General features: G+C 39.9%; 1 protein-coding gene across 3 annotated transcripts in view; it reads right to left on the reverse strand.

The window, feature by feature from the left end:
• The window catches only part of diaph2 (diaphanous-related formin 2), a 340142-nt gene that overhangs the window by 216715 nt on the left and 104936 nt on the right, over positions 1-18491 (reverse strand). For all 3 annotated transcript variants that reach the window (XM_035160754.2, XM_047340479.1, XM_047340478.1), the window contains exons 8-15: positions 18058-18132; positions 17892-17961; positions 16421-16557; positions 13377-13485; positions 10306-10416; positions 8767-8879; positions 5021-5137; positions 518-636 (exon numbers count right to left, since the gene is read on the reverse strand). In XM_035160754.2, coding sequence (XP_035016645.1) covers positions 518-636; positions 5021-5137; positions 8767-8879; positions 10306-10416; positions 13377-13485; positions 16421-16557; positions 17892-17961; positions 18058-18132 — 851 coding nt within the window. The remainder of the gene's footprint in view (positions 1-517; positions 637-5020; positions 5138-8766; positions 8880-10305; positions 10417-13376; positions 13486-16420; positions 16558-17891; positions 17962-18057; positions 18133-18491) is intronic.

Consider the following 18491-nt stretch of genomic DNA (forward strand, 5'->3'; position numbering starts at 1 on the left):
TATTTCATACTGCATCAGATCTCTGTGGATAGGTCTAGAAACTTTTAATGACCCTTTGTTGGCAAGTCACAGACCTGTTAGTGACACAACACAGAGACACGCTGGTGTTATTTATTTCATTTCTCAGTTTGAATCTTTATTTTTCCCTTTAGTAATTCAGTGATAATAGATGTTCTCTGTATGATTCCAGGAACACAGCTGACAAATAGCCCGGCGAAGAAAAGCAAAGTTCGAAATGATGCTGAGTTTAGTCAAGTAGTATCTATCAGATATAATATACTGTTCATGAATAGGTGACCCCCCCATCTTATATGTCAAGCCACTGCAGGTGTTTGTCAGTGGAATCTGAGGGGGATCTGGGAGGACAATGAGAATAACTGCGAGGTATTTTAACCATATTTAACAATGTCAGTGGTGAGACTCCTGCAGCAGATAGTCTGTAAATTTTAACTTTACGTATTTTTAAACACCATGAGTTAAATACATTAAAGTAAATATGGAGCCATTAAAAAAGTACCAGTCAGATGGGTGAAGTCGACGTCCAATCTTTTACTGTAGCCGAAGTCGGGGTCCATCCCACTGCGATGCAGGACCACCTGAGACACGCATTCTTCTATCACCTTGTAGTACTGAGGCCTGACGGGTGAGGAAATATAAAGCAGAACAATTAGACAAGCCACCGAAAGATATGAGTGACACAAACTCTACAAGGCTAATTAACCACACATTATTCCCTTATCCAAGCTAGAGGTCACTAAATGCCAGACGAAAAAAGGTGCTGCGGGAGAAAATAGACACCCTATTAAATTTGATCACTTGCTTCACCCCCATCATGAAATATGCAGATTAATAGGCACACAGGATGCGGGTCTGTGTTCCTCTGTCCGTTTCAAGGTGACAGACAGTGGCCAAGGCTATGCTTGCCCTCTTGCCTAATTTGCAATCATCTTTGCCAATTAGAGCAACCATAAAAACTGAAATGTAAATCTAATCAGTGTAATGTGTGTAATTGAAAGCAAAATGACCGGGAAAACATGTCATCCAGTTAGGAGTGTGACTGAGAGCCTGGTGTTGCTGTGTGTGAATCAGCCCGGTCTTCCACACAGGTTGGTATGTGACCTTTTCTCAGTAACATTATCAACTTAAATTGCAAGTGACATTTAATAAATACACAGCCGGCTTAAGCTGAGCTCCAAACTGAGAAATCATTATTTTCTAAGAATGACATTGACGGACAGTTTATGTTTAAATATGCAAAATAAACAACTAGTTTTCATTTGTATTTCTCTTAAGAGCGAAGATGCATTTAAACCGAGATGATAGATGTGGAAATTTGACCCTTGAGGATTCTCTTGAACGATGCCTAACAAATTATCCAAGAAAAAATTCCCTAAACTGGGAACAACAAACTCCACGTGGGCGTGACCAACTAATTGTTCCAATTTGCTTAATGGCAAGGCAATTCTGGTGCAGGGCTGTGAAGTCTGCAAAAGTGGGATGAATACATTACCAGTAGGAGGAATACAGTATCAGCAGCTGGAATAGGGACAGCTTTCTGATTCGACAGCAGCTTTTTAAATAGCAAACCGTCTCCTCAAGAGCGCGCAGTCATATCGCACAAATATACAGTACTACACTGCAGGTATGATTCCACTGGCAGCTGAATTTACACAAAATCGTTCTTGTATATTAGAAAGCATTGACATCCTTGCAAACTCCTGTTTTTGCACATAATCTCACACGAGGAAGAAAGTGATTTCAACAGAAATCACAAGAAAATGTACAGCTGTACAAATGTGCTATAATTTATTTATTTTTCAACACATTAAGGGACAGGAGCACAAAATATGACTAAAATAAAATGATTGATTTGAGCAAGCAGAACTGTGGACAAAGTGCCAACTGGATTAACTTGGTGCTAACCGGAAGAAAAAACAAATATATTAAAGTATGTGTCTTAGTTAAAAGTAACACTGGTGATGAACAGCAAGTTGTTATTCCCAAACATTAGTGTCTAAGTCTTTGCCTCTCACCGTTGCCCACAAACTAAAGGCTATGTTCCGTTGGTACCTTGTGGGTGGACAGGCCGTATCATGTTACAAACAGCAACATGAAAGAACACAAAATTCTGAGCCAAAGCAAATAAGAAATCAGCATTTAGGTGCCCTGTTTTCAAAGCATGAAATACCATACATTAAGCCTGAGCCGGCGGATTCGCCCACTCGCGACTGGAACAAGCTGGTGAAAGCTCGCACATCACCCTGCATGGCTTAAGCACTGTGGCACTCGGCTTACAACTGTCACCAATGTACACCACATTATTATCTCAATAAGCCGCCCTATTTTCCCTTCGTCCTCCATCCGCCACCACCGAGCAGATAGGAGCAGGGTGGAGATAACTAGAGATGGAGAGTGTGACCCAGAACTGTCAGGCCCCTCCACAGTGGGCAGGGCTGGGCTCCAGAAGCAAGCATATGCCCCCCACCCCCACCCGCTGCATCATTCCCCACCTCTTCTTTTACTTTGGCACCTTCATTTCTTCCCATGATAGCTTGCAGTTCAGCACAGCCGCAGCCACTTGATCTAGCTCCGCTCCACATAACCAGTGTAATCCCCATATCGCCAGGCTGCAAAAGAGCAGATCTGCTCTATATTTACTGGGTGGGTTTGATGTGCTCCCATTCATTAGGCGTGCAGTGAGAGATTAATTATCAAAAAATAAACCAAGCCCTGGAGGGGAGAGCACCGACTTGTGTTGTGTTAGGAGGAGCGACAGTAGACAAAGCTATTGAAAAGTCTGCCCACCGTAGACATCCTATTATCAAAACACTAATTATAATATTTAACAAGAATCATCAGTTAATCGACTATTATTTGAAACAGGCCCAATAAACATAAAGCTGAGAAAGAACTTAGTCGATTTCTTCAGGTATGTGAAGCGCACACACACACACACACTCTTTTGATCACAAAGTCTGTCACACCTTTATATAATCAACCTACGACTGCCACCATTAAAGGACTTCAACTGGAACCACGCATCGTGTGACCTCCCACTTTGTTTGTTCTCTTATGTTGTGCAAATACTGTATTTATGTTTTACATTCACCCAATTTGAACCAGAACATGAAAAAGGAAATGGGAACTTTAAAAGACTGGAAACAAAAATCCATTTGAATAGCTGTGCGTACTGTAGTACATCATCATTATCATCAACTCCACAGCAATGATGGAACGGGAATAAAACACCGTAGCCAGAATGTCTGCCGGATGTTTTGTGTGTGCACATGTGTTTGTTTGTCCTTGCATTTGTGATGGAGGCCAAAGGAATAAAAAGATATTTCCAAAACATATCTTTAAAAAGACCATCAGTTCCTTTAAGAGCTGTGGTACTGATGCCTTCTTATTGCTGGCGTACAGAGGGGGGTACATGGATACTGGAGCCGAGGTGGACGTGGCTGTACTCGCCGATTAATGTGAATTCTATTTCTCGCTTCTTCCGAGTAGATGAGGAATACATTATTCATAACTCCAAGGGAACAGCAACTTGTCTATGGTAAATTCATCTTCTTCCTCTCATCCTCCCTTTCGACATCCAACTTTCCTTCTTTAAAACTTGTTTCTGAGAAAAGGCCTAACACAGCAGTAAATTCATCAGTGTCATTACTATTCAGAGGAGTGGCAGCCCTCCTGTCGATGAGCGATCTATCTGCTCTTCATAGAAAGTAGACACTTTAACACTTTAAGATGATTGATTAATCCTGATTAACACAATAACATCCTCACTCTGATCATGTTTCTCCACTTTACTGGATACAGATTAAATACATCTGGGCTAGTTTTAACACACAGGTAAGAATATAAGATGGAGTGTGAAGTGACTTTTTATAACTTTGTATTCATTTTCAACTCTACCAAGAGACTGGAACTGCAGAATGAAAACAACCTAATAATCCTGGTGTCATATCCAACTGTTTTTCCTCCTACTGGTTCGAGGCTGATGGGTCAATTATTAGATATGTTTTAGTGAATAAAATTGGTGAAGATGATGGCGATGTTGCCTTAACTACTAATGAATGGGTTGGACGTACTCCAGGTTTAACATTGGCTGACATCTGATGTAGCCTATATTATTATTATTATTATATATATATATATATATAAGAGCTTGGGTGGTAGGTTTAAGTATTTGTTCTTACATGTGTTCATCGTGTTTTATTTATTTTCTGCCTATGTGCGTTTCCCTGGACGACAAGAAAAATGTATCTTCATAACAATGAGGTTAAATGTCAAGTTGAATTAATGAATAAGAGTTTAAATTAAGAGTTATATACTGATAGCTTAATACAGGGTTTCTGCCGGGCTCAACATATTAAATGACCTTCTTAAGACCATAATCAATGATATTTAAAACCTGTTAGGTTTGACAGATATGAAGAAATATTAGAGTCTCACTTTCCCATTATTAAAGAAAAGGTAAAGTATAGAGAATAACCCTTGAAAAGACCATGTTAACTACAGGCAGAGAAATGAGGTAACCATTGTTATTCCCACAGCCAAACCAAGTGTAGGTCAGTTCCACTTTAGTCTTGTTTGTAGTTTTATTTCCGTATTCTAAAATCTGTTTTAGAACTATGACCTAACTAAGACCTACCTTCAAGCATTTAAGACCTAGTATCTAATATTTTAACACATTTAAAACATGTTACGGCCTAAAATACAAATTATTGAATTTCTGACTTCAGACCCTGAGGAAACCCTGTTAATAGGCCTCTTACTTTTGTGAGGATTAATCTACATAAATGTATATTAAAACTCTGCTTCTACTGTCCTAGCTATGTTGGTCAAAGCCAATAGGAACCACTGAGTCATTGACTATTTCCTGTAAAGAACAAATAAGATCAGAGATATGAGGTGTTTCATACCCAAGGAAAGACACAGAAAAAATCATTATAAAAGATATGACTGTACATGCACAATGACAGAGACGAGCAGGATGTAATAATCACACACAACCTACCTGATGTAATAGTCATTCCTGATGAGCAGTAGGTGCTGAAGGATGGACAGGAAGTACGTCTCTGAGCCGGTGTCTTTCACCATATTGGACAGGAGATGGTACACTTCATTCATATCAGTACAGGAGCACAGTTAAGGAAAACAACATCACCGCAGGATGTTTACTCTTTCAGATTCTGAGATAAACAAGTGGGCGATTATGTTTCACTTCTTAAAAACACACATTCTGAGTTCATTAAGGTCATCTCACTGCTGTAAACATTATTTTTTTTACTTTCGGTTTTCTTTTTAACATTTTATTTATTTTTCCCCCAGTTCCTCACTTCAGCTTTTCTGACAGGCGTCATTGTGGAAAAGCAAACGAAGATGTGATTCCTCTTATCCGCTCTCTCTGGGGAGCTAACAGCTAACTTGAGGAGGGGAATTGAAAAGAAAGAATTCTCCCTCTGGTTTACCTGTCACTCCCAACCTTTTAAGATACTGGAAATTAATTACATGAAAAACTCACTGGTGTAACGTTTGAGGCAAGAAGGATGGGGAGCCGAAGATTCGCGGGCCAAAAATACGGCTGATATTCGGTCCTCAGATTGAAACTGACATGTACTCAGGAGCAAAAATTCATGTTATTAAATTTGCAAAAGGTATTGATTATGTGTCTTACGTTTGCTTTCCCCAGGAGGAAGCAGTGATGGCTCTGACATCTAAAAGAGATGTTAAATCCGACTGCCTTACTTGTTATTCTTCCATGTTTGAATACTATATACTGCATATATATTTCTTGATTATTTGCAGAGGATTGGTTTTCCAAAGCGTTTGTTAATGAGGCCTCTTCAAAGAAACAGAAAAGTGTTTGTAATGGAGAAGAAAAACATGTATATTGAGTCACATTTAAAAATTCAATTCTTAGGTAAATGGATTATTTGTAGTACGAGGATAATTTAGAAAAGAATAATCTTGTGATTCTCAAACTTCTAATAGTGTTCTTAAAGTGTAGCTCTAAGTAAAGAACCCAGGAAAATGAATGATTTGGAGCCCATTTAATTTGTTTGCTTGAGAAAAGGAGGATTTCCCTGTGGACACTCGTCTTGTTTGAAAAAGTGGAATAAGCCTCTCAGATATGTGCACAGATGCAGAAAAAAAAACAAGCGACTGTTCCCTGTTAAGCTCCCAGAGATGAAAACCGGATTGCCATCATAACGCAAAGTGTGAGTCTTGACAATGTGTGCTAAAATATTTACATGGTGCTACACACTGATTGGAAAGTGGCATTTTAAAACGGTGCCAACATATGTTTGTGATTCTCCTCCCTTCTGCTTTCGCAACAGAAAATGTCATTTTAATGAATATGTAAAAATGAATCTTTATGTGGCTGAGCTTGAGGAACTAGACGGAATTAAAGTCACATTAAGGCTAAACACATCACCAGAGCAACATTTGTATTTCTACTAGAAACATGTACATGAGGAATAACGGCTGATAACATGGCTTTACTAATGTGATGGAGCCAAAACACCTGATGTTTAAAGATAAGGACAAATCGAACTAATATGTTCTCAAGGGTAAATCTCAAGGTTTTGCTTATTTGAAATACTATTTATCAGTTCTCATCCACAGCTGGTGAACAATGATTCTATGAGAGTATCAATAATTCTGATTATTCTTCTTTTTGTAAATCAGCACTGAACTGCAAAACAAGATAACTGCCTCATTTGGAGCGGATCCATTTTTTAAAATACTGTTTTTGACGCTTTCCCTATTAATTTCCACAATGTCTGTAATTAAACTCCTATCCCATATCAAATTTTTAGAGACAGAGGGGTGGGAATACCGGCTCCTCTAAAGTATCATTCCTCTCCCTTGTATTAGCTGAGTATGAAGCCTGGGAGAATTACCAAATCCTGTGAGATTCAATTATAGCCTCACCACAGCAGCATTTGAGAGGACATGAGAAGCAGCTCAGACTGGGAAAGTATCCAACTAGCTTCATCTATCACTAAGCTGCAGACATAAACCTAATGTAGAATGCCAATCCAGTCGATGACACTCCCTCTAAGCTTGCTTTCTCTCCCGCTCGCTCTCTCCCCCCGTCGCTCTGTCTCTCTTTACACTCTCTCACCAAATAATGAATAAACATGAGCGGCAGTCAAGTGTGATGTAGGCCAGTCAGCGGTGGGGTCAATCAATCACCATTCCACAGCTCATTAATATGTATTAGTGGCCCGGAGTCACCTCCTCAGCACCTGGACCCGGGCCGGACACAGAGGATACGAGCCGCTCCAGGTTAATATTCATGAAACTGCCGGGAGAAACAAGACACATATGCAATGCTCAGGTAGTAGAAGTACAACCTGCGTAATACGTGTGTGTGTGTGTGTGTGTGCTGTGTGCGTGCGTGCGTGCGTGCGCTGTGCAGGCAAAGGGTAGCCTAGGCATTCGAAGCATGCTCTGAGCTCACAGATCAATACCGCATTGTCCTTGGAAACAAACACTGGGCCTACTCATTTGTGAACCTGCTCAAGCACATCATTAATCCAGGTCCACTTTTTTTTCTCCTCTCTCCATCTTCTCTCCACACACATACACAACCTCCTCCCATCAACTACACGTGTCAACAGGAACTGTCACTCACTGCGGCGCTTTGTGCCCTCACGAGAACTATGGGATTTGGTGAAAGAAAAGGTTGTGGGAATCTGCATAACAATGTCAGCGTCTGGTTTGTCTGCTCACAGTGTCAGACATCCATACATAGCCTGAGAGAAGATTTGTGAATTATTAAAAGGGTTCTTCTCTGGGATGCTTGAAGAAGTTTCCATCTGGGGACTGAATTACTGCTCAACTTATTAAGTTTTACTGTGTGTTTTTGGAGTTAAATGGACACTGGTAAAAAAAGATGGAGGGTAAAATTTACATTCCAAATAAAACAGAGACAAGGAGTGATAAGAGTAAGATTATGGGAGTAAACTCGTAAAATCAAGAGAATAAAAAGTCATATTATTTCAACCTGCACTTGCCAGAGTTCCACTCCTTCTGGATCCAAATCGTGATAAAACTACGACACCTCTGCAAAGCTCGCAGACTTTTCCTCCTTCTCCACAAACGAGGAAATCTATTGCAAATCTGTGTGTTTATTTTCTTCAGAAAAGACCATTTCTTGTCAAATCTTTTCAAAGCCCTGATACGTATGATAATGTTTTGATGTTGTGCCAAAAGATGAGGTATTTCGTTATCTGGGAAACTTTATACAAATTAAATATAACTTAACAACTTCTGATATTCCCATTCTCAAATGCCTAAAATTATGATTTTATTTTCCTTACTTTAATATATTTCATAACGTGCTTTTAATTTTCAAGTCCCTCTCTAAGTGGCCCTCATACTGAGAATATATAAACAACTAAATGCTAAGAATAAGAAATAAGAGTGTTTGATATGTTTCTTAAGTACGGTCCTACTTGACCTAATACTAACACACTGAGAATAAAAAGTGAAGAGGATGGGAAGAGTAAATAAAAAGAGGAGTTAACGGGTGGGAGGTTAAGATGACAGGGGTTATTTACCTACTATTCCTGCTCGGAGACGGAGCTAGACAATGTGCTCCGGCTCCTCAAATCCCTCTCTAATGAACCAAGCCACGAGGGGCTTTAGCCTGTAAAGCTTGACCAAACCCACAATCGACACTCATCTCTCCCTGCCAGTTCCGCAGGCATATTCATCAGTGTATTCACACAAGGGAGGACTAAAGGATATTCCATCTCAGCACGGATGTCATCCAGGCGATGGGAGAGTTCAATAGAGTCCTCCTCCTTGTTCTCATTGAACACCTTCAGCTGGATGTCAAGTTCCTCCGTCTCTTTTAGTTCCTGAAATGAGTTACACATACAGCAGATAGTTGAGAATGTTAAGTCGTACAAAAGGACATCTCGCTATGTAGATTCATGAAAAACAGGAAAGGAGCCTTATCGGAAATATTTAGATATTGTTATGAAAATGTGATATTGCTATATTTAAATTGTTTAATCATTAACTGAATATATATTCTGAAAATATGTAGCACAAGAATATTAGTTGCTCTAGTTCCAGCTGTAGAGAGAACCTGGAACTGACCTAAACCCTCGTACTATGTATTCCAGACAGTAACTATTCCTGCACCTGTTCCAGCCACGAGGGGCTAACAGGGGCTGCTCTTTACCACTTCTCTATGAATCACCAGCAGTGGAGTTTACAGACAGAGACAGGGCCAAACGTAACCCAATTTCTGCAGGTATCAATCACCCTGCACTGTTTTTCGGGTGCACCATCTGTCTTAAGCAACTCTGGTTCAGAGGGAGGTGCACAGAAAAAAAAGAAAGGAGCGAGGGAGAAGAGAGCGAGGGCAAATATATGCATCAAGGACTATAAGAACAAAACAAATTGTGCTTCCCTTTCCAGTGGAGTCCACTTCTCCCTGCCAACAGCTACACTGACTCCTGAGCATAACTCATAATTAGATGAAAGAGTGTCAGTTTGAATGTCGACATTAAAACCGGGAACGTGGCATTCATAAATGACTGTACACCGAGACACTTTCATATCAGGGGGCAGAATTGAAGATAATTAAAGTAATGACAGTAATAATCAACAGGAGCAGCTGGGATGACTTATTAGCAACTGGCTCTGTGACATGTTCACCCCACTCACTACAAATGAGAGCTTGAGTGATGAGCTGGAGCTCGTTTGCCTGCACCTCATGTGAAGATGTGTAAAATGGCTGATAATTATGCCAAGACGACGCAACCTGTGCGATGAGGTGCGAGCACTGACTCACACTCGACCCACTACTGGTTATACCGCAATTACAATTAACAATTAAATCAGCATTATAAAACCGACCCTTATTGATGTCAGTTGTGTCACATGACGACTCCGGGGCTTGTGATTTTTACACCTCTGCTCTTTGGTTTGAATGTATGAATATTTAATTTGAACGAAATTAGGTTAAAGCACAGACATTAAAGTTGGCTCATGACAGAAAATGTATGACCATACATAAAATATATTCTAAGAAATTCTATGAGTCTGAATTAATCAACGTTGAGCTCTTAACTAATAGAGATTCAAACTTTAATGTCTTATGCTGTGAGACTACAAATCAGCCGGGAGGAAGTACAATGTAGAAAAAAAAATGATATATGTTGATCAGACTTACATTAATTGACAGTTGACCTCAGGAACAGGACAAGAACTCCATTATTTCTAATGCATGTGAAGGATTTCACCATGTTGCTATTTGATAATCTAACAACTCACAGGCAGGATCTTCTTGAGGCCACATCTCAAGAACTCGTTCCGCAGATGTATCCGGAAGTCGAGGTCGTCCGGGGAGGTGACCAGAGCGTTGATCAGCTGCATGCAGGCAACCTGCGGTGGAAACAGACAAAAACACAAAGAAATACAAAAAAAGAGAAGTAGGACAAAAACAGTAAATATTTATGGAAAAGCATCCGCATAACATTTGCCAAAGCAAAAAATTGATTGTAAATAGTGTGTTGAGTGAATAATCAAATATCTCCTTTCTGAAACAAAAATGATAGAAAAGAGACGGCAATGAAGAGGCTAGAAGGGTAAAGGGAGAAAAAGGAGCTGAAGAGAAACGGTGAAGGTCTGCTGTCTGTATTGACTATATGTGTATTATTAATGAATTTATTGGTTAGGAAAAAGCTTTCAAGTACGTGTGTGTGTTTCTGTGCGTGCGAGGTGTGTAGGACGGGGTTAAGAGGAAATTGCTGATAAGTTATAATGAGCAGAAAGGGGTTTCAGGGGAGCGAGCCATGGATAACACAGTTTTCCTTGGACAGACGATCGATAGGAGGCTGAAGGATTCCCATGGACGATGTGGAACCTTGACCCAGTGCTGTTGGCTCGTATGTGTTATTAATAAGATGCCACAACAATGCTGGTGGTCGGTTTCCTGAGTAAGTTTTATTATTTTTCAGGGTTAGAATTTGTATTCAAACATATCAACAGTTTCATCTAAATCACTGCAGACAGACTTGCATAAGGAAAAATAAATGCAGAATAATGAAGTAATTTCATCCTAATATATCAAGCAAAGTACTTTCTAAATTATACTTTTTAAAGTTCTGTTTAATTCAAAGCTACTTAAATCCTTTTCCACCCTTTTTGCTCAGTCAAATTTTAAATGATATTTACCTCTGAAAAGGAGGATATGTTTCATTGGGGTTTGTCTGTTGATTAGCAGCATTACACAAAAACTACTGGACAGATAACCACGAAGCTTGGTGGAAGTATATGGTATGGGTAAGGGAAGAACAAATTTTAATTTGGATCCAGATTAGGGAGCATATCTAGGAATTATTTCGTTTTTCGTTTTGCATTTTGAGATGGGCTGTTTTTTTTGTTATTTTCTCCAATTTCCCAGGGAATAATTCACGGAGGAAATGAAGAAATCTGGCATATTTAGGGATCTGATATCCATGAGTGTGTACAATTTGGTGCGGCATGACTGAATTTAAGGGGACTATTGGGCCTTGGCAGAGATATGCACTCTTCTGAGTGATAATCTTGTTTATTAGAGCCACAATCAAATAAAGCTGGTTTGTTTTTTCGGTTTCCCTGAAATTGTAGCAGAACAATGAACATTTTGTTTGCCAGATATGGAGGTAAAATGCATGATGATATGCGATACGGATATAAGATACTGCATAATCTCTTGGGAAAGCTTGTTACAGTAAAGGATGCACCACCACGCTGCATGTGGTACCGGTGTCTGCCTCCCAAAACATGGCAGACTCCCCGTGTTCCAGAAAAGCTTGAGGGCCTCTAAGCAAGATCTGTGCATTGACACATATTGCTGTATCCAACAGAGGCCAGATACATAAAAGAAGCTCCACCAAATCTTCACAGGATTTCTGTGAGTGAAGAAAGCCATGGAGCTCATGAAAAATTCTTTCTCTTCTACTGCATACAGATGGATACTTACATCAAGCACCTCAAACATACTTCAGCCATGTATTGTGGAGCGGGAAGTGGTTGGGTTGGGGATGGAGGCATAAGTTGTGTCAGGTTTACAGAGTGTTGCCATAGGGGCTTTGTCTAAACATCGTAATTAAAAGTGGCACTGCTGGGACGAGTTTAAACGCGAAACGTCGAGTTTCTCTCGTGCTCAGCAGACGAGCGTAGCCTGAACTACAGCAAAACACATTTTAATCACATTAACAAAGTGTAGTTCTACAGCCCATCACAGGTTTTGGATAAAAAGTCAATTAATTTACTTGAGCCCCCTGCATCAGCAAGGCATTTTAATTTACTACACAATTAGAAGAGCTTCATTTCATTAACAGCAAAATTTAAAGGAAAAACAACAGCCTCCTAATAAAAGAATATCTACTTTCTCTTCCACCACCCGCCTCATCAGTTTCCCTTCATGACTTTTCCTTCATGACTTCCCAATCCCTGCAGTTAAAAAAGTAATTCCTTAAGTAATTCCCTACTTTTGGTTTCACAAAACCATGTTTTAAGTGGTGTTTTTACTGCTGTTATATAGTTTTCCTGCTGCTGAAGAATACTAATGAAAATGAAGAGCGCTGTGTGCTGTATTTGCCCTTTCACACCAAGTCCTCTGAGACCCGACTTGACAGCAGCGTGGAGAAAAAAAAGAATGGGGAGGATTCTGTAAGATGTGAAAAACAATGAGCTCGGCTGTGAGAAGAGGAAAAATGTGAGAAGGAATGAAAACAGACAAAAAGCTGAGAGGAACTCCACATATATTGTTTTTCTGGTGTTTTTGCACAACAATGGGGCAGTTCAGCTGTGGCGCTCAATGAAGCAGGTGTTTTTGATTAAAACAGTGGTGATGGACCTCTGGGGGCATTTCAATAGCCCCACCATCACATCCCATCATGTGCTGGAGGTGCTGCGGGGTTGACAAGTGGACAGGAAGACACAAAGAGAGACAGAGAAAAACACATGTACGGAGACAGCTGAGGCTGAGGTACAACGGTCCCCAGAGTGACGCAACTGTCAATTTCGGTCTTGTCTCACATCAAACGGGGTCTCCGTGACAAAAACTGAATTTGAGTGAGTGACACCGGACTAATTAGGGTTGAATTAATGGGTGAGAAAAAAAAAAGTATTCCACAGAATAATACTGAATTTAGTGATTCAGTCATTATTCGTTTATCACTGATTTTATTATGTAATTTAAAAGTGACAAAGGTGGTGCCTGCATTGGTCATTAGCTCTGCCACTGAACTATTAGATCAGGTTTATCTTTCAGAAGGGTAATAGCCGGGTAGTGAAGAATGCCTGATAATTATGAAACTGTTATGTGAAGTGCTTTTTGCTGAACGATCACTAACCTGGAGCTGCTGCGCTTCATGGTTCTCCAGCCCTTCAACGATTGGGGCAAATCTCTCTTTATTGTTCCTCTCTGCAGCAATTGTCATGGCCGCTAATATCTTATCCAAGCTGGAAGAAAACAGAGAGCGAGGAGCAGGCAAACAAAAAAAAGTCAACAAACACTTTTATCACCTCGCTGACAGGACATTTACTCACAATTTTCAGCTCAAACACCATGTATCTTATCTTCCCCTGTGTGTCAGTGTGGACAGCCAGTCTTTGGTCACGCTGACAAATGCTGCTGCTTTCCATCTCTTTGTATATAATTCGGTTCATTATTGCTTCAGTATCTAATTTTGATTCATCATAGTTGTTACTAGGGTGATGCTCGACGAAAGCGGGGATTTGGTTGTGTTTGGTTGGATGAGAAGGGGGCGCAAATGATTGCACAGACCGCCAGAATAATGTGCAAATACACCTATTGAGAAGGTAAGCAATTTAGAGTACTTGCAAGGGCTCCAGGCAGCTTGGCTAAATAGGACATTGGGCAATTTAAGCCTCTGAATCGTGAATGAAAGAGAAAGTTTGAGCCACACAGATGGAAAAACAAACAGAGGACTGCAATAAAAAGTTAATTGATGTGTTCTGAGCACTTACCTTAACACTGATTTACAATATGAATACACAAAAACTGGCAACAGGTGGCCTCTCTGTCACTGCGGGGCCCCTTTTGCTATTTTACCTTCATTAGTAGAGCTAGTGAACAGCTTAACACCCTTGTCCGCAACCATAATACTTCTGTGGGTACAGAAGAGCCCTTAGCCTGAAATACAAGTTCCTCTCTGTGTTAAATCAAATAACAAATCAATAGTCACGCTCGGCCAGATATTGAAATGCCAGTTTATATATGTGAGAACATGTGTAATCACACATGCCACTGAGGCTGTTGCCGTTTTTATTACCTCGTGTATATCAACCCAAAAAAATAACACTTTCAAAATGACAAAATAGTGGCAGTTCTTTGTGAGCGAGGGAGATCATCTGTCTGACAAATAGGATTGTACGTGTGGAGTAAGCCTGACACAGAGATAAATTGAACGGCCATGCTCTGTGATAGGGGTTAGAAAGTCACAGACAAGCATGGGGAGCTGCATACTGAGTAGCTTTAAAGCCAGTTCAGACGACGCTTCAAAACAGGCGAGATAGATCTGCTTAACTTGTTGTGTTCCCGTTTGATGCTGTCAGCTGAAGTGGGTGTTGAACACGAGCCAACGTCACAACATTGGCTGGCAGAGAAGTTTCTGAACAAGAAAGTGGCGCTGCAGCTCTTTTGGCTGTCATTTCCACAGGATACGTACATTTAATGTCGGGCTATGATCATGGAAAAGATCTCCATGTTTACTTCGATGTCTTCTTGAGCACTTTGAAAGCGCAAAAGAGAGAGAGATGCTTACTAACTACACACCCAGTATCTGCTTAGAATAGTTGCATGCATAAAAAATCCACTGTGTAAACTTAACAAGATGGAAGTCATCTTCCAGAAAGCCAATGAAGTAATTGACTGTTAAAATAAGAGAGCATTTCTGTTCTGCTGACCCCAAAAAACGGAACATTTTCAAATGAGTAGAAAGCACAGGTGGTGATGAGGGGGTGTTATGTAGGAGCAGTTCGTTATTTGTAACAGTGATTTTAGGAAATTGAACTGAAACTGTTCAAACAAATAAAAATGCTCTTGAATGTCCTGAAATAAAAGTAAACCTGAATAGATAAAATTACTGTAAAGACAAAGAAACACACTCCTTGATATTCATCAACCTTTTGCACGATGAGGGGTCAGAACTACAGACATAAAAGTCCATTTCGATGGTCAGTGATGTACAGACACACCGCTTCTCCAACAGAATTTGTGGGTTAGTTTATTTCCAGCACTGCATAAACTGACTTTGAAGTGCCATTGTTATTCTAGTCTGGCCCTGTGGGAAACAATAAAAAAAAGCACTCCCCTAAATCCAATTTATAAGCTGTCAGCCAGGTTGTGTATCTGTGGCAAACTACACTGAGTAGTTCAACACATTAAACAGACTAAACTGCATCATCTGACCATGTGACTCAATAGGTTCCTGTACTGTCTGAGGTCAGCTGAAACTGCACCATGTGCCCACTGTGAGTACACATGTATGCCTGTGGCACAATCTCTGTTTGACTACATGCCCCCCCTGTGGGAGAGGATTGAAGCATTTTGTTTTTTGGTGATATTCCAGTGTTTACAAGAAGCAACCATCCGTCTTGCTGTTTCAGAAACCTTGTAGACGGTGTAAACAGAGCAGAGATGGACCACATCACTTTCATCATTGGACTTTCTCTTCTTTTTTTGTCATTAGTCAGGATTTTGAAATGAAGTTGTGAGGTTTCCAAAACAGCTGTTATTTACTGAGAAAAGTTTCCCTCACTTTACTCTGAATTCTGAAAACTTGCTTCCAACTTTAAATTGTGGCAAGTCAGAAGTATTTATATGGTTACTTCACTCATGTCACAAAAATATATTTCCAGCATGCCCATGCAAATACTTTTACGTTTATTTCTAACAATTTTCAGAAACCTGATGCTGAAATCTGGACCAGATGTAATTTTTTTAAATATAAACACTCCACAAAAAGCTTTGTGGACTATGTAAACTACGGGGCTGTTATGAACCCAAGTGGCAACTCATCGTAACATTACCCACTGGTTTGTGAACTGTTGTTTTGATACCTTGAGTTTGGCATTTTGGCCCGTGCTATTTTTGTATCTTGAAACATGGGGGGTTTGAGGCAAGGATACTGCACGCCCACCTACACCTGCGACCAGAGAAAGAAAACTCTACCAAGTAGCCTTCTGAGCACTAAATCAAATATTTATAAACATATTCGCAGTACATTAACTGTGTACTGACCAAACTTAAAGAAATATCCCCATTTGGATATGTTAATCATAATCTTTCTACTGTACACGTGTCTCTTTAATCATGAAAGACCTGGGAACGTGTTCGAGAGCAAGATGTGAAATGAAATGCAATTAAACTTACATGTTTTCCTCCCCAATAATACAAAAGGCAGAGAGAATCTTGACAATCTCTGTCATCATGTTGGTCTGTTTGGGGTCAATGGCTCGAGCCAGCAGCAACAGGCTCCGCTCATCTCCCAAGATCCTTTGCAGTCCATACTGTAAAACAGAGGGGGGGGAATAGAGGAAAAATTCCATTGGGTATAAATTAATGAGAGCATTTGCATTCATGTAGAACTTTCACTTTCACTTTCCTTAATTGTCTTTTAAGGAGGGACAACGAGGCCATGGGAGAAAATGGAGAGGATGATGAATTAATTCAATTCAGGACAGGACTATAGGGAGAAATACTTATAGTCTCCTGTACCTTTTAGTCTGCCCACAACTGGAGGAACGGGTAGAGATGACCACGTGTGGGGATTAACTCTAAGAGAAGCTATATCAATAGTTCATCTATCCGTGAAATGTGTGCCACTTTTGAGAAATGAGCCAGACCTCCCTAAAAAGGATAATTAAAAGATCTGAGACTGTGAGCTAGAAATTTGCTAAATTAGCTTCACTTTCTCTGTCCCATTATCCAATGCTTGTCAGAGTCCAGATTCAAAGCGTGTTTGGAAATCTGGCCACCTGAGGTCCTATTAGAAATTTCAAAGAGAAAGTGAATCCAGTGTCATTGGTCTTTTAATTTATCGGTTTAAACTAGAATTACCAAACTGCGGTTCTATTTGGCGGAGGTGAACAACCGCAGTGAAGTTTTCGTGAACATATTTTTTTTCCAGGTTCATATAAGGTCACAGTGACCTTTACCTTTGACTACTTAAATATAATCACTTCATCTTTGAGTCCAAGTGACAAACTGATCCAAAGTTGAAGAAGTTATATCACCTTCAAGAGGCCAATAACATGTTTCTGAGGTCACAGTGACCTTTGACCACTGAGATCCTATCAGTTAATCAGTGAGTCAAATTTGAAACAGTTCCCTCGAGATGATATTACATTCAGGAGGTTAAACATGTGTTTGAGAGGTCAGAGTGACCTTTGACCACCAAAGTCATCCATGAGTTGAGGTCAATTGTGCCAGTTGTAATGAAATTCCCTGTGGGCAGTCCTAATATGTGACATTCACAGGAAGCTTCAGGCACCAGCAATTAACCAGTCCATCTTTGAATCCAAGTGAATGTTTGTGCCACGTGTAATGATATTCACGTTGGGCGTTTCTGATAGATTGTGTTCAAAACAACGTAGGGTCACATGACCTTGACCTTTTGCAATCAGTTCATCTTTTAGTGTTTGTAGTAAATTTGAAGACATTACCACAAGCTGACCTTAAGATATAGGCATAATTTACACTATTCTTGTATGAATTATTTCAAATGAAAATAAAATCATTATCATTATTATTATTATTATTATCATTATTATTATATCTGTGCAATATGAAATCCTACAAATCAACTGGATGTATCGTCTTTTCTTCGTTGATTCATACAAACCTTATTGTTCATGAAAGCCTTCAAGCACTGGATAAGTTTATGCTGGTTCCTTTTATCAATACTCTCTTGCCTGAAAAACAAATGGAAAGAGACATGGTGATGTCATGAGCAGAACCTATAACTGTAACACTGGCACAGAGATGGGACGTCAGAGGAGATCACTCACTGTTTCTTGTCCAGCAGCTTCTCCAAAGCATCCAGAAGAAGACCAAGACCATCATGACCGAAGTTATTCACCCAGCTAGAAAACAAAAAGACAGACACATAAACACGAGTTACTAATATTCTGTCAAAATTGTTATTGCCCTCCTGGTTTATTGTAAGCCATGTTGATTCACAGGAGAAAACAAACACAAGCAATATTGTATTATCCTCAGAGGAAATCAGTCATTCAGACTAATATGAAAGGTTTAACACTCACTGTGATAAAGTGATGGTTGTAGTGGTTTTTAATTCCTAACAGGGAGAGCTGCAAATCAAAATACACCCTTCCTCTCCATGAGAGTGGATACAGTCTCAATCACTTTGAATTTAAACTGTAGTCATTTTCAAGGAAATGAACTCCCACCCATCTTAACTTAGTGTTCCAACCGCTAAGCA

This window comes from Hippoglossus stenolepis, chromosome 7, assembly GCF_022539355.2.
Source record: "Hippoglossus stenolepis isolate QCI-W04-F060 chromosome 7, HSTE1.2, whole genome shotgun sequence".
Classification (NCBI taxonomy): domain Eukaryota; kingdom Metazoa; phylum Chordata; class Actinopteri; order Pleuronectiformes; family Pleuronectidae; genus Hippoglossus; species Hippoglossus stenolepis.